Source organism: Oryctolagus cuniculus, chromosome 8 (assembly GCF_051225735.1).
Source record: "Oryctolagus cuniculus isolate XC-2025 breed Fujian yellow rabbit chromosome 8, ASM5122573v1, whole genome shotgun sequence".
In the NCBI taxonomy this organism is placed as follows: Eukaryota; Metazoa; Chordata; class Mammalia; order Lagomorpha; family Leporidae; genus Oryctolagus; species Oryctolagus cuniculus.
Genome location: NC_142874.1, coordinates 81,267,360 through 81,284,714, shown reverse-complemented (window position 1 = coordinate 81,284,714; position 17,355 = coordinate 81,267,360). Strand labels below are relative to the sequence as shown.

The following is a 17,355-nucleotide window of genomic DNA, read 5'->3' as shown; positions in this document are numbered from 1 at the left end:
AAAAAAAAAAAAAAAAGAAAAAGAAGAAAGAATGAAAACTATATAAGTATATGTGTGTATATATATATAATTTACAAACAATGAAGAATTGACTTAATGTGCCTATTCACAAGTTTTTTTTTTTTAAAACAAAACATGGTGGACAAAAACTGTAGTAAACCTAATAAAAAGACATAGTTATTTCTTTTACTTGAAATCATAATCTATTACAATAGAAGACTTTTGGTCAGGCTAACTCTTTGTAGATCTACTTGACTTAATTAGTACTCATATAGTTATACCTAAGAAAAGATTACCAATGGAAGAAACCTAATTGCTGAAATACCTCATGATTTTCATATGAGAGAAAAATAAGGCAAAGAAAACTGGAGCATTTTTAGCCGAGAAGGGTTGGATCTCGCAGTGATGCTGCAGGACTTTGCATGCACACGTTCTCACCATGTTTCACGTTATGTGCTGATTTCCCATTGCCAACACTGTCGAACAGAAATGGCACAGCCTAACCATTCTGACCATCCCTTAGTTTCATAAGAGTTGCCCTTTAATTACTTGGAAAAAGTTGACCTACCACCTTGTTCTTCATCAAGGACCAAAAATAAGGTGTCTGTGGTAAACATTTAAGAAAGATTTTAACACTTCAGTTAAATTATATCTGGTGGATGACCAAGTCTTTCTGGCTACAGTTAACTACTGTTTTGCCAAAGCAAAAACAAAAAAAAACCCCACAATATAAAAAAAGCTTTTTATATGCCCAAAAGTAATGTAACTCTGGTTTTAGCAATTTTTTGTGTTTCATTTTTGATTAACACCAGCATAACTTGGATATATATTACCTGTTGTGAGCTTTATATAAGACCAAAATATGGTAAATTTTCTTCCTGCAGATTTATTTTATCATCATAACCATCTTTACTCATACATTTCAGGCACAGAACTAGGTTTTGGCAACTCTTAGAATTATGAAACAGATTCTTGCCTTCAAGTGGTGAAAATTTTGTTCTGGAGGTGGATTATATGAGCCTGTCTCTCTTTCTCTGTTTATTTATATTTTTCTCTTCATAGCACATGCATGTACACACACACACACACACACACATGTTGGTTTATGTCATACTACAGATGGATATTGGAATACACTTATAGTAGAAATAAATAGATGGGTTCCTTATGATCTAAATGAGGTATATTTTATATATGTAATAATTTTAAAAGAATACAGCCTCCCTTTCCTGTGTCTTTGTCAGAATAATTTAAACATACTAATGACTTATTTTAAAGGTTAATTTTACTGTAACTACTGGTAATATTAAATTATTGTACTATGTGTTATACATTCAAAAATCCTGAGTAGTGAGCTGTTCTCCTCTTTGGATAACTTGTGTAACAACAATAATACATATGTTATGCTTTAGATAATCTTTTTTTTTTACCCCCAGAGAAAAGCAAAATTATAGTTTCTTATTTCAAAGTATGTGAGCACTAATGATCCTATATAGTTAATATCAACAAGACAATAATTTCTTTCATTTAATTTCTTTACTGATGTCACAGTTGCCAGTTGTCTGCTAACATGGTTAAAGTTAGAGACTGTTGAGCTGCAGATCCTGTCCAATCAAGTCTGAGCTAACTACAATCGTTATCCATGGCTTCAGCTGTAGGATGATGATCCAGATGAAGGTCATCTTTATTCATTACTCATTCACACTTCCTAAGAGCTAAGCATTACATGGGCTCATTGTGGATGTCCAATAGAATAATCCAGTATAATAATTAAAACTATAAAGATAATAATTTTAACCTTACATAATGAGTTCCAGGTGAATTAACATGATAACCATGTATAAACGTGACCAATCAAGATTTGAAACCAAATGGTAGAATTTAATAATTCTGCGATGTTTATCATATTCACTAAGCTTTTCACTGTTTTATTTAATACCCATATTGATCAGTGCTGCTTCATGCCCCTGTTTGGCCAATTTCACTCTGTTGAACTTCTCCCTTTTTCATTTGTTTATTTCTACAAGTTCTTGCCGATCTACTCTGTGTCACACTGTGCTGTCAGTGGAGACACAAAGATGAGTGAGCTGTAGACTATATCTACCCTGGAGGCCAGCTGGGGAGATAGGCATGCAAACAGATAAACTGGGCAGCCTCTAGAACCATGCACAACATCGAGTGCAATGATGTGTTTAAAACTTGGAGCCAACAAATATTTATGAATCATTCCCTGCTCAGAGTGTTAGGGGACCCCAGGGAAAAGGAATGTGGTCAAACCTGAGGGTACAGTCAGGGAGTGTCTTGTAGAAGCCAACTTCCATGCCTCTGGTAATAGATCCACAGGGTGCACTTAATATAAATTCCTGCAGAAGTCAGTAATAAAAGACAACTAGTGGAGGATTCTTCATTCCTCATAAAGCCTGGCTTAAGTCTGATTTTTCTCTGAGAGTGTCTTAGGCATTTGAAGAAAAACCAGTCCCATGAGATGAGTTAACTTCCCTTTTGTTTTTAGTAATGTTTAAATTAGGAATTTCCTTACTTTTCAAAATTCTCTTTAGAGTTGATGCCAATGTCCTTACCCCAACAAGTTAAGAATTTGTTTTGAAAGCTGCCTCTGAAGATCAGATATTCTTTGAAATGCAGTAATAACTAGAATAGTTTTTATTGACTGAGTTCCAGCAGAAGGATGTTGTAGTATAAACTAAAATGTTAAAGAAAAAAAAAAGTAGGCAGCACCAGCTACAAATCCTTGATTTGTTAATCCTTTTTCCACTGCCATGTGCTGTGTACTATAATTAAGCACACACATCTTATTTAAAGTCAGTTTTCCATTCTGTCTTTTTTTTACATTTCAGTGTAAAATTACATAAACCCTATACCTTGTAGTGAGTTAGAATTGAAAAGCTAAAACCATTGCTGGCAATTGAATTTCATAGCCCAAAGGTAGATTTAGAAAACTGTGGAAGATCACATCTCAGTTGTTCTCAGGTCTTGTGGGAAAACATCAACTGTGTAAGATCAGTATGCTGGCCTCATGAGAACTATTCTGCACAGAATTTTGTGTTAGTTTCATGGGTGTGCACACACACACACAATCTTCAGAAAGTTCATGGAAAATGTGTGTTAAGAAAAAATTATGAATCGTTTTAAATTTTTGTAGTAAAATAAATATATTTTAATTCTGTTTCCATGAACTTTTTGAAGTTCCCTAGTATATGTACACTCATACACACAAACATGCTCACGTCTACTATAACTTCTATTTTATCTGGAAGATGGTAATGAGATGACAGTATCACCTTCCAGAGACATTACAGTGGATACTTCCTTATTCTTAGGCATTTCATTGTCAAAGAAATAGTAAGGAGTGAAGTAATATTCACACCCCACCCCCACACACAACCAGTTCATTCTGTAGTCCATGCTTGTCTCCTGAACTTTTCAGTTTTGCATTTTAAATTCCCTATAGGCAGTGATAACTCTGCAAATTTAAACAGTCCAAAATCAAATTATTGTGTTCTGTTCTCCAATTTTAGGGTATTTTGTTCCCCTGAATTCCTGATCTTGATTAAAAGTGTTACTCATTACATGCCAGGGCTGTAAGTCACCAAGATTTTTTTTTTTCTGTTTTGTTTTGTTTTTAAAATTTCTTCTTTTTCATAGCCCTCATTCAATTTCCCCAGGCTTTGTAGCCCATTTTTTCCTATGTATGAGACAAATTCTTTTTTTTCCACATGCTGTCCCTGATGACATTGCTGGTCAGGATTGCTGAAATAGTCTCACATTGAACATCCTACTGCCCCATACTCCTGTATATTCTGATAGCAATAATTTCAAAACAGAATTCGGAACATTTCCTCCTATCCCTTCATCTTCCTGGAAGTACTCAATCATATTATACCAATGACAACACTCATGGTCTGGGCCCTGCTTGACTTTTAAAATTTTACTTCTTTTCTGTTTCTAACACGATCTTTGTAACTCACACATACTGAGCTACTTATAGCTTTCTGGAAACCATGGTCTTTGATGCTGCTATGACAGTGTACCTGCTAGTTTCTGTGCTGGCCATATTTTCCAACTGACATTACAAGGAACCTGTGTCAAACACCTTACCATCCTTATTCTAAACTTACTGACTAAATGTCAATAGTAAAGTAAGTTTGTAAAACAAACATTTTGTGCTTAGATTAGTGCCTCTAAATGATTTCCCTGGGTCCATTTTATCCAATTCTAATTTATGGACCATATTGTAGTTCAAATTGCTTTTCTGCAGATTTTAAAAATCTTTCAGAGAAAGGATTGTACTTATTTTTTGTACATTCAGTCCTAACATCCATTACAGTGTCTGGCACATTTGCTTCTAAAATAATTGTCTGACTCTCAAAGAAAATAACTGTTAAGGACTGGATAAAGTATTTTAACTATTAGTGAAATAATGCTTTGTTTGGCTAATTTAATTCCTCTTTTTTCCAGATTGAAACCTATGATTTTCCAGTAAGTATGCATTTACAGAGGTAGATCAATAGAACTCTCTAATAATTTAATCAAGTTGAGTCAGACTGGGAGTAATTTCTTTTTACACAGTATACATACTAAATATTCTTACAATATTTTTTGTGAATTTGACATTTAAAAAGTTTGTTAACATTGTTATATACCACTAGTGTAGCAAGATGAGGACCAGGAAGTAGAAATAAAAATGATTTTACATGTTACATTGAGCATATGCTGGCCTACTGGAATTGGAATCTTACCTTCTCAAGTTCCTTGAAGGTACTTAGTGTGCATTACACATCATTACAACTGTACAAAAGAGAATGGGAACTGGGCTTGCTGTTTTGGGACCCATATACGTTGAAGAGTGAAGTGAGTGAGTTCTCAAAAATTACGTGTGTGTGTGTATATATGTATATGTATATATATATATATGAAAGATGAGTTCTTGACATCTTTCAGATGAACTTAATAACAGTTTAATGAAAGAATTGAGACATACAAATGATTTCTGGTAATCAACAATCACCCAGATGGAATTCCTGACACTCAGTAATTATGAAAATTTTTTGAAGAAAAGATCCAAACTCCAATGGCAGCACAGAGCACTTGTGTCTATTAGTCCCAGAAAGTTAAACTATTGCCTTGGGATAATAAATGCTATCAGCAAATAATGAATTTGAATTTACATGTTATCAGGAGTGGATATTTACATTGCCAGAGTCAAGTGCTTAAAAAATGAAAATAAAAATTTTGAGTTGGGTAACTGATGACCTTGCTCTTTTTATTGAATACAGGATAAGTGAATTCAGAATTACAGGTTATCCTGGTATATGTTAAGTTGTAATTAAATGATATCTTTGGAAAAATCACTCTGACTGAAAATTTTAGATGTATAATAGACTGTATAAACCAAGCACTGTCTATATTGCCATGTGCATCTTAATGAGGCCACCACCATGATAGAAAAATACTCAGATAAGCAAGTTGTTTTAAAAATAGTGGTTGTGGGGTCAGCGCTGTTGTGTAGTGGGTAAAGCCACCACCTGCAGTGTCAGCACCCCATATGGGCACCTGTTCAAGACCCAGCTGCTCCAATCTGATCCAGCTCTCTGCTGTGGCCTGGGAAATCAGTAAAAGATGGCCCAAGTGTTTGTGCCCCTGAACCCACATGGGAGATCTTGGAGAAGCCCCTTGCTCCTGGCTTTGGATGGGCCCAGCTCTGGCCATAGTGGCCATTTGGGGAATAAAGCAATGGATGAAAGATCTCTCTGCCTCTGCCTCTGCCTCTCTGTAACTCTGTCTTTCAAATAAATAAATAAATCTTAAAAAAAATAGTGGTTGTGTTATAAGCCACTAGGAAACATTTATTTCTAGAATTTTTTCTGATTCAATACTGAATAATTCAGTACCAAAGAAGCAATCCTCAGTTTAGTGTGTGCAGTCCATCGGGTGTGGTCCGCATCTCATCGTCTTGGAGCTGCTTCTGATTGAGTGATGCCTGCTTTGGAGCAGATGGTCTCTGAAGCTGAAGAAAATCAAACCAATGGGGATGAAAATGCAATGCCTTTTTACCTCAAGGGCTCAATAGTAAATTAACACTAGGATGCCTGGCATAATGAAGAATTGATGAAAGATATTTTCACTTGGTTGGGTTTTACTTTTCCTTATCCTGACAGTCCTAAAAGCCTTAAAGGAAGACTAAAACTTAATTCAGGTCCATTCATCCTAATCCTTAAATATGGCAGTGGGATGGATTTTAATATGTCTTTCCCCCAAATGCCCTGTAATGTTTAGCACACTTATTAGTCAAAGAATGAAAAGCATTTTGTGAAAAGATTTCCTAAAGAAAGAGTTAATAAACTTTGTTACCAAAGGATTTCAGAAGCTCTTTCTTTCTTTTTTCCCACTCTGATCCAAATGTTATTATAGTTTGTTATTATTAGGTATTTATAAACCAACTCTTTCTTTTTTTAAAAAAACAGATTTATTTTATTTGAAAGGCAGAGTTAGAGAGAGGGAGAGACAGACTCAGAAAGATTGCTCATCCTACTGGTCCACTCCCAAAATGGCCAGGCCAAGTGAGGAGCCAGGAATTTCTTCTGGGTCTCTCATGACAGTGCAGGAGCCCAAGCACTTGGGTCATCCTCTGCTGCTTCCCAGGCCACTGGCAGGGAGCTGGATCAAAAATGGAACAGCTGGCCGGTGCCGCGGCTCACTAGGCTAATCCTCCGCCTAGCGGCGCTGGCACACTGGGTTCTAGTCCCGGTCGGGGCGCCAGATTCTGTCCCCGTTGCCCCTCTTCCAGGCCAGCTCTCTGCTGTGGCCCAGGAGTGCAGTGGAGGATGGCCCAAGTGCTTGGGCCCTGCACACCATGGGAGACCAGGAGAAGCACCTGGCTCCTGCTTTCAGATCAGCGCAGCGTGCTGGCCGCGGCGGCCATTGGAGGGTGAACCAACGGCAAAGTAAGACCTTTCTCTCTGTCTCTCTCTCTCTGTCTACTCTGCCCGTAAAAAAAAAAAAAAAAAAAAAAATGGAGCAGCCAGGACTCAAACTCACGTGGGATGCTAGAACTGCAGACAGTGGCTTTACCCTCTGTGCCACTACGCTGGTCTTTAAAAACCAACTCTCAATATGGCTAGTGATGATACAAAAGAAAATTCCTTTGGAGATTTGCATACATAAGTTTGACATGCTTATCCATGTTTTAGCCTACATTCATTCATTCATTTGGTGCATGCTGAGGTTTTTTTTGTTTGTGAATTCTAAGTTTTCATTTTTTTTTGTTGGCGTGCAAAATACAGGTTCCATGTTATTTAGTTATTGGAAATCTTAGAGAACATTATGGGAAACTATGATATTTAGCATGGGACTTGTGTAATGTTATGCTTGCCTTTGCATAGTCAACATTTTGAACACTCAAGAATAATCTGAATTTTTCAGATATATACATTCAAGCAATACTGTTAGGGGTCATGTGTGGAATTAAACCACAATGAAAGAAATCTCTATACCAAGAAAAACTCATAGCAAAGGTGGGGGAATCTTATTCTCCTATATCGTATATTGTTTTCTGGAAATAATAATATGCTTTTTTGGGAAGGAGTAACTCTCGTTAAATAGTTTACTATATATAAACATATATATATATACTATATATATTATATATAGAGAAATATCTTCTGTCCACTAGTTCACTCACCAAATGCCCACAACAGCTGAGGCTGAGCCTGGCCAAAGCCTGGAGGCAGAAACTCCATCTGGGTTTCCCATGTGGGTGGCAGCAGCCCAGGCACTAGGGTCATCACCTGTTGCCTCCTAGGTGCATCAGTAGGAACATGGATTGGAAGTAGAGGTGGGACTTTACTCGAGGCACCCCGATATGGGATTCAGGCATTCCAAGTGATGGCTTAACCTATGGTATCACAATACCCACTCTAAATCTGAAGCATTAAAGTGAAATGTTCTTCAATATTAGTTGTTATTTATTGCGGCATCTGACTTGTAACTTCGGCAAAATGTTTTCCTTGTTACTCTGATTTCTCAGTAGGACTTGTAAATGTTGTGAAATGAACCACAAATATTTTCATTTGCAAACTTATTTTGCCATTTAAATTCAGAAAATTTTGGCATGTATTTGGTGATGGGACTTCTGAGTTCTGTAGGTATTTTGGAGTCCCACTGCCTAGAATTCAATGCATTAAAGTCTATTAATTTTCTGCTTTATAAGAAGTTGCCAAATTTTAAGTTTACCATAAATTTTTATAAGAAACTAATTATAAGTACTCAAGTAAATTTCTACTTATCTTTGTAAAGCCTTCTGTGTTAATGAAAGTGCAGTGCATCTCATTGTCGTAGATATTGTAGTAAAGAGGCTATAAGGATATTTTATTAAACCAAGCTAATGTCAGCAAAAAACAAAGTCACTTTTCCAAGTCACATTTCTGCTGTATCATAAAATACCAGCTGGAGAATTCATTTTCCTTCTGTTCATTTTTTTTTTAAAAGTAACATATATATATGAGCACTTTATAAAATTTCTAAACCACATAGGGGTAGACATTTACCAAATGTATGTCACAACTCTTTTTTTTTCGTGGTTTCTGATTTTTGTTTCTACTAGTTTAGGATTTTTGTGTTCGTGTGGTAGTGATTCTTATTCAGGAAGGAAGCATCATGTTATCACAATATTTATATGTTGGTACAATTTTCAGAAAAGTGAGTGCCACAGGAAAACAAGTATCCAGAAATTATTTAATGTATAAAATTGTCTCTGACAGCTTCACTTATATGTATCCCTGAAGATGTAACAACTGCAGTCTCTGAACCTGATCTGATTGTTTTGGATTTACCTTGAACTTCTTGAAGACCAACAAAGTACTAATTATATAAGTGTACAAAGGAAATAAAAAGGGAAGAAGCTTCTCTAATTCTAAAAGAAGAGTGTATTTCATGGATAATCAAATAAAATCCTGTAGTTTCTATAATTAGAAAGTCCCAGTGAATCAGAGCCACTAGTAATAGAATGCTCTGGAAACTTTTTGAATTAACAAACAAAATTGTGTTTATTTAATAATCTGCACCATCTCTTAGGTTGTGCAGTGTATGTGGATTAATTTTTCTTTAAAATTATTTCATAATATTAATATTCTGTGTTAGAAAAACTGTCTCCAGGGTGATAAAAAGATACTGTTTTTAAGTGCTAATCTTCCAAATCTATTTACTTTTTGGTGATTTTTGTTATCATTGTCCAAGTTAGGAACAACTTATTTTTTAGAGTCACTATTTTTTATAAGAAACCTTTAATTATAGCACACAGATAGAAAGATGCACGAATTGCAGATATTTGTATGATATTTCCTATAAATGTATACACCTGTTCAATAGCACTCAGAAACATCAAGAATATTAGGAGACTTCCCTCAAACAGAAGCCTCACTCTGACTCTTTCTGGAAACTACTCTTCTTGCTTATAACATTATAGGTTCCCAGTTTTGAATTCTAGTGACTAAAATAAAAAGCTATGCATGTTTGGCCTGGTTTCTTTTGCTTAGCATAGTCTTTTTGAGATCTCTCTATGTTGCATAAAGATATGGCTCATTTATTCCTGCTCCCAGTGCTGGATAATGTTTTAGTTTCACTCTCTTTTGAAGTATAAGAATTGTACAAGGGAGTCATGAATCTTGAAATATCATTGAAAAATAATATTGTTGCTGTGGAATTGGTATGTGATAGTATGTGATTACTTTTTTCTTAAGGTAAGCATTAATGAGTGAAATAATTTATCTAGCAAGTTAATGAAAAATCAATATCAAAATATGAGTCTAGGTTATGGGGAAATCATTGTCTTTATATAAAAATGAATTTTCAAATGATCATCTAACAAAAAGATATTTGCTTAAAATATTCAGTTAGAATTTATTTAGTTAAACCTAGACATTGTTCTGATTCCAGTTTTCAATAAATAAAATAACATTTTATTTTATTTATTTCTTAAGAATTTATCTTTTTTATTTGAAAGATTGAGTTACAGTTATTTATTAATAAAATATTACTTCTTTCTTTCTTAAGTATTTATCTATTTTTTATTTGAAAGGTTGAGTTAGAGTTAGAGAGAGACAGAGAGAGTGAGATCTTCCATAGGCTGGTTCACTCACCAAATGGTTGCAACAACTGGAGCTAGACCAGGCTTAAGTCAGGAGCTTGGAACTCCATCCAATTTTCTCACATGGGTGCGGGGACCTGGGCCATCTTCCACTGCTTTCTCAGGCACATTATCAGGCAGCTGGATTGGAAGTGGAGCAGCCGGGACATGAGCTGTCACCCATACAGGATTAAAGCATCCCAGGCAGCATTGTAATCCACTGAGCCACAACATAGGTTTCTTAAATAATATGTGTAAAGTAAAAATGAAAGCACTTAAGTTTACTCTGCCTTCTCCTCTGAACTAAAGAGTTTCCAGAGTTTGCTTTTATGTCTGAACTATTTTCTTAGCATGTTGGTTGTTGAATTAAAGAACACTCTTTTAGGAGATTACATTAACTCTGTGAATATTAGAGCACCTGTCAGTAATTTTCTTTCCATGGCAATGTTCAGGCCTGTGGAATGACACTAGGAATGTAGGCTAATCAGCATGCTTGAGTTGGAGTGTTCACATTTATAGAGTTTTTATAAGTGACAGCAGCTGAATAGAAATTGTGCAGTGGATTAAGTGGTATAAGGTGCGTTATATCACTTATGTATTCAGACTATAGGAAGGCAATTTGAGGGATTCCTTCTTTAAAAATTGTGGTATATCCAACTTGCAGTTTTAGATTGCCCCCAATTTTGGCTTTTGGCAAGATAATAATAAATATTTGAGCTACTAAAATAGCAGGCCCTTAACAAAAGCATGAATATTTAAGTAAGAGACTTCAAATGTCACAAAGAGAGTACTCTGTAGAATCCTCATTGCTGGAGACAAACCACCCCTAGTTCTGGTTTCCCTTTTGTCATTTGTACCTGTATACTTCAGAGTACTGTCACCTATTTTGGTAGGGCTAAGACATCTGGGAAATCAGACCTCCTAACATCCTTCATGTTTAAAGAAGATCATGTATATACATCTGTATTTTGATTTTCTGTTGTATTGTATTTACTTGTTACAAGAAAAACTACAAATATAGAACAAATAAGCATCCTCTGTACTTGTCTTAGGGCTAAGCACCTTCAAACTATCAGATTAATCCAGCAATTCTATCAAGGGCATTAATTTATTTAAAGATTTACTTATTTGAAAGAGTGACAGAGAAAGACAGGGAGAGACAAGGAGATACAAAGAAATTTTCCATCCACTGATTCACTTCCCCAAATGGCCCCAACAGCCAAGTTTGAATTCAGGCTGAAGCCAGGAAACAGGAAAGGAGTCCTTGTGTGAGTCCCAGCTGCTCCACTTCTGATCCAGTTCTGTGTTGATGTGCCTGGGCAGGTCACAGTTGATGGCCCATGTACTTGGGCCCCTGCCATTGGAGCAGGAGACCCAGTTGGGTTGCAGGCTCTTGGCTTCAGCCTAGTCCAGTCCCAGTTGTTGTGAGACTTTTTCTTTCTCTCTTTCTCTCTCTTTAACACTATGCCTTTCAAATAAATAAAAAGTAAATCCTTAAAAAATAAAAATAAATCGTGGGGTCAAGTGTTTGGCTTAGCATTTAAGACTCACGGCTAAGATGTATTTGCAAAGTGAATCAGTAGGTGGGGGCTCTGTCTGCCTAAGTCTCTGCCTCTGAAGAAAAATTTGTTCTTTTTTTTTTACTGTTTAATTTTTTAAAGATTTATTTATTGATTTGAAAGTCCAAATTAAAGAAAGGGAAAGACAGAGAGAAAGATCTTCCATCCATCACTTCACTCCCCAGATGGCTACACATCCTGGGGTTGGGCTAGACCAAAGCCAGCAGCTGGGAACATCTTCCAGGTCTCCCACATAAGTAGCAGGAGCCAAAGCACTTGGGCTATCTTCTGCTGCCTTTTCTCAGACCATTAGCAGAGAGCTGGATTGAACTGGACCAGATGGGATTCGAATTGGCACCCCATGGGATGACAGCATTGCAGGCAACAGCCTTACCTGCCATACCAAAGCTGGCCCCTGAAAAATAATTTATACAAAATTTAAAAGAACTTAAATCATGAATATTGAGTTTAATAGTAAACATATAAAACCTCAAAATTCTATATTTAATTTGTTTCTGAATTTGTTTCTGTGTAAATATGAATAGATTTTTGTCACCTTGTTCTATGAACTCTTATTAATAAGTTAAAGAGGCTTTCACTTGTTATTCACTGAGTTATAAGCACAAAGGCATACAAAAAAGTTACACAAAAATTGCAACTTGCATAGTTATAGTCAGTTATGGGGTAGCCATCTAGATGACCTTGACTATGCTTATACTTCCTTTTTAGGGAGATTTCCTATTGAAATGTAAGCACAGAATTAAAAACAAAAACTGCAGCAAACTCATGGACCCCTGTGAGCATGCTTCTGAGCCTTTGGGGAGCACTTCTTCAGGACATGACGTGGCTGTTGGAGTGCACGTTCCTCTGTGCTTTTCATGTTCACCCTGCTGGGTGCTAAGAAAGTTCTGTTTTTCTAACATTCAGATACACAAAAATACATTATTGTGTCAAGAAGAATTCAAGAGGAAATTTTTCTTTCTTAGATTGAGATGTCACACTAAGGTTGTAAAGAGGGCAAACTTTAATCCCATGCACCTGTGGCAGATCAAAATAGGTGGGATCCAGCAATTGATTCCCTTGTCCAGAGTCAGATTTTCTAGGCTTAAGTATAGTGGATTTTAGGATTTGAGGGCCTGAGGAACATGAAGCAGTAAAGCAGAGAGAGGTTAATTTTACATTTGTCTGAGACTTTCTCCCAAAGGAGTTGCTCTTGTCTCATTTTCTCTTTTATTGTGTTTTTATATGAGAAATCTAGCTAAGAAAACCATCTATTTTGAAAGTATGTTTTTCATTCTATTTATGCTTGATTTTAAATTTCACCACAACCAGAGGAAAACACAGAATGGTAAAAATTGCTTTACCTCTCTCCATGAGTCTTTGAATCCGCTCTCATGTCTTTATTGATTAAAGATAACCAGACTAACTACTATTTAGCCAAAGCTCTTGTGTCAAGAGCTTTAATCACAGATTAACCTCATTGTGAGTAGGATGTGCATGTGTCTAAGTGGAAGGAGGAGAAGAAAGCAGGAGGAGTTCTCAAAGTTTGTGGAAAAGGTAAATTAAAAACGAGTTTATTTTGATGCAAATATTTTAAAAATACATGCATAATTTTTTTCATTATACACATTTTACATGAGCTTTTTAAAGAACATTCTCCATGGGCATGGATTTTTGAAAGCTTTTTAAATCAAAGTAAACATTATCTAGTTCCATTTTCCATGAATTTTTAAAGTCCCTTCATACATATTTTAACGCCAGAATATATATTGACCCTCATTAAGGTCAAAGTCTGTATGAAAATTCTGAAACCTCATCTAAATTCTGTCCTTGAAACCCACATTGTTGAGCCATTTTCTAATAACACTTCTATTTAATACACTTTTTCACTTTGGGAAAACTAAATCCCTTAAAGGAGTTTTAGAAGAATCTAATTTTATCACAATCTACTATGACTCAACTACTGAAGAGGTCTCTGGTGGGAAGACTCAGATATTGTATTTCCACTGGGTTCAGCCCCTCCAGAACACTTGGAATGCTGTTTGCTAAAATTCCAGGAATTAACTGTAACTCTTTGACTTATGTCCACTTTTTAAAGGTCTGATTTGGAAGAGAGAACCAGTTATGAAAACTTGTTATTATGTAATAGCAATAGCAATCCTCAGTATCACACCCAATTCTCAGAGAAAATTTGAAGAGGGTTTATTTTTGTCTTCCTGGGTTATGCCTGCAGCCTTTCAGATCACTGTCTTCCCCTCCAGGCTTCTGCAATGGTGTCTCTAGCTGTCTCCTCATCCCTTTGGGTTTCAGCTTTTTCTCAGGCTCTACCTCTTTATGACATTCATTTTATTACAAGGATGATAGGGCTACCTGGTCTTTTGCTGAGTGTCATCATATCACACATGTAGAAAGAGTCCATTGATTTCTATGCAACAGGTACTTTACTACCTCTTTCATAATTCCCAAATGACTAGCTTTCTATGTATCTCAAATTGGCTCTTCAGGTTTCTAGTACATTGTAGCTGGATGGTAGATGTGAGGGTATGGAGAACAGCCAAGAATTCCCCCATCAGTTGAGACATCCTATGTAGCAAGTACCAAATAAGAAGATGAAAGGCACAGTTGTGGTGATCACAAATGCAATAATCCTAAAGCTCATAGGAATCTGTAGTGCTGTCTGCTTTGACACTTTAGGAGTAGCATTACAGAGAAGACATAGCTCTGAGTTTGATAAACATGAATTAAATCTTTGATCTTCCACTGAATAAATGTGTGCCTTTGCAAACTTTCTAAATCTCTTTCCCATTAAATGAATCATAGTATTATTTGTGAGTATTGATGATACAATGCAGATGATTCCCTTTGCTCTGTTCCTAGCATACAGTAAACTCTGAATAAATGTTTCCTATAATTATTTGCTTCATTAAAAAATTTCAAGTACTTTGCAGGAACAACTTTTAGGATAATATATAAAGCATACAGATTTATTTGGGGAAAAACCTTGTAAGTACAGGAGTAATATTTTTATATTTTGACTATAACCTTGTATTTTTGCTGTTTTATGGTAAAAAAAATAGTGATTCCTATGTGATATTGACATTACACAATGCATAATATTATGTTTTACGTTGAAGTACTGTGGCAAGAAACTTAACGTTGGAAAATCCTCTTGGAATTTAGGATTTTCTGCAAACAGGAAAATAATTTCATAGAATCGGCATTTTAAAATGAGTCACAATTCAGTTACTGCAGCATTGCAGATATATTTAGGGCCCTATGCCACGGGCACAGCTTTTAGGAAGCACGAAGAGTGAGGCGTCATTGTGAGATGGGGAGTGGAAAGCACAATGCAATAATATTAGTTGTACCATGATGCATTTCTAAAGGATCAGAGCATGAACTCTGGATGTACAGATTTCAGTCACACCTTTCAAGTCGTAATGAATTATCTGTCTGACTTATAGGCATATAAGCCATTGTGGTATTTGTAGACATATAAGCCAATGAGGTAATTTTGTCCTAGGGTTTTCAGTTTTCCCATGTGTAAATCATTTTAGCAGTATGCAAGTAATTCCATTTTGAAACTCCCAGAGAAAATGCTTCCATTTCTATTTCTACATCACCACAAGTCGTAATAAATAGCTACCACAGAGTGTGCAAGGAGCCCTGACAAGTGCATCCCTCCATGGAGGGGAGCAGTGTATGTAGCCCAGTGAGGTGCATGTTTCAGTTAAAGTCATCAAACCTGGATCTCACTTCCCGATGGGCATTTGATATCTTTCTTTAAGCTACTATTTTCTCTCTAATCAGATGTTATATCACAAGTAAAATCACCAAGTGTCTTGGGATCTAACAAAAGTGGGTTGTCATTATTTTGCTAAGGTTTAACCAAGTTGGGGTGGGAGAGGTGTGACTCTAGTGTTATCTCTGGGGCAATCCTCCTCAGGATTGTTCGTGGGGAGAACTCAGCTGATCCCCCCATGATCAGATTTTGAGAGCAGCATGGGGAGATGAGAAACTTAAAAGGCAGCATCTTTCCAGAGTGGGCATCTTTACCAAGAGATTTTAGTCTAGTATTATGGCAGCTGGTTTAAATTTGATCATGTTTTTCCAAAATCACTGAGATCACAAAATTTGCATCAGCCCAGTACACACCTGTGAACTAGTGCTATCCTCTTTCCTCAGAGTAGCCTGGGAGTTTTCTGTTACTCCCTAGGTGTGAGGACTGATGACTGCCAAAGCTGCCCATGCCCTGTGCTCTCCTTCAGACTCATTTGAAAACCAATGGTAACAAAAGAAAAGCAGAATGCCAGCAGCTTTGATTTTCCTATTTGTGATACTTTCTTGATTTGACACTAGGCTCTGGATAAAGTCACTAGGATCCTGATACTGAAATGAATGTGTAACACTGCTATTTGGAGGTAGCATAAATTCATCTTTGAATGTGGTTGAGCCCTATAAATAAAGCAGAAGCAATCATTGTCATTTGAGTGGTTCTTTTGTGCTCTTTAATGTAGCAGAGCTTGTTCCCCTTTGACTTATTATCCATCAACCCCTCTTTAGAAGATTGTGAATTTATTTTATTATTGCATTCAATAGATTTTATTATTGTATTCAATGTTCTAATCTCAGTGTTGAAAGTTTTCCAACTAAAGCTATTCTGACTTTCAATGTAAACATTCTTGTTTTTTTGTGTTTGGTAGGTTTTTACTTTATCTAATCAATAATTTGCTAAAGCTCTTTTCTTTTTCTCTCAGTCTGACAGCAATGCAAGCTTCCTACGTGCTGCCAGAGCAGGCAACCTGGACAAAGTAGTGGAATATCTGAAGGGAGGCATAGACATCAACACCTGCAATCAGGTAAGAGCATGACACCTGGCTCTGTTTGTACATGAAAGAAACAGGGATTATCTAGATATATTCTTGGAGCCTAAGGTTTTTTTAAAAATTGAATTTACCAAAATAATCCCATTTAGCCTCCTTACCAGCTTTTAAAGCATCAGATATTTGTATCTAGATCTAATATTACTGGCAGAGTGGATAGGTCCGACACAAGAAATGACTATCTACCTTGTCTTTGAAGTGATTTGTGCACCCCTCAGCTGAGATGCTGACCAAGAATGATGCTACACTTCTCATTTATTGCCAGTTATTGTCTAGACGCTGGCTTCTTTCCTTCTCTGCTTCGTGCCTTTTACTTATGAGTAACTGGTGGTTATAATGTGAGATAAAGAAATCAGGGAGCAAAATTAAAATTATCCCTCTTTTCTCTCTTAATCACTTTCTAAATGTGGTTTATAATGAGAATAGTTTGAAACTGTTTGCTTAAATGAAGTGTTTGGATTATTCATTACCACATCCACTTAACAAGAATTTCATGGAATGTATACATACGAATGGATATTATTTGGTCTCAGGAATGTTGCTATTTTTGTGTTATTTTTGACTAGGAATTTTCTTTGCCATGATTTAAAGTGTCTCAAGAACTCCAGTATTCACTGCTGTATGCTAAATATCGGTGGTGGTGATGATGGTGGTATGTGTGTTTGACAAAGACCTGACTAAGAAGTGAATAATGCTAGCACATTTTAATTTAATATGATGTAAATTTTATTATTGCATTCAAAATCATTTATAGAATGCTATGTATTCATTT

General features: G+C 36.1%; 1 protein-coding gene across 50 annotated transcripts in view; it reads left to right on the top strand.

Annotated features, from left to right (window-relative positions):
* The window catches only part of ANK2 (ankyrin 2), a 676,765-nt gene that overhangs the window by 453,737 nt on the left and 205,673 nt on the right, over positions 1 to 17,355 (top strand). For all 50 annotated transcript variants that reach the window (XM_089302912.1, XM_070047718.2, XM_089302907.1 and 47 more), the window contains one exon: positions 16,458 to 16,559. In XM_089302912.1, the coding sequence (XP_089159038.1) occupies positions 16,458 to 16,559 (102 nt within the window). The remainder of the gene's footprint in view (positions 1 to 16,457; positions 16,560 to 17,355) is intronic.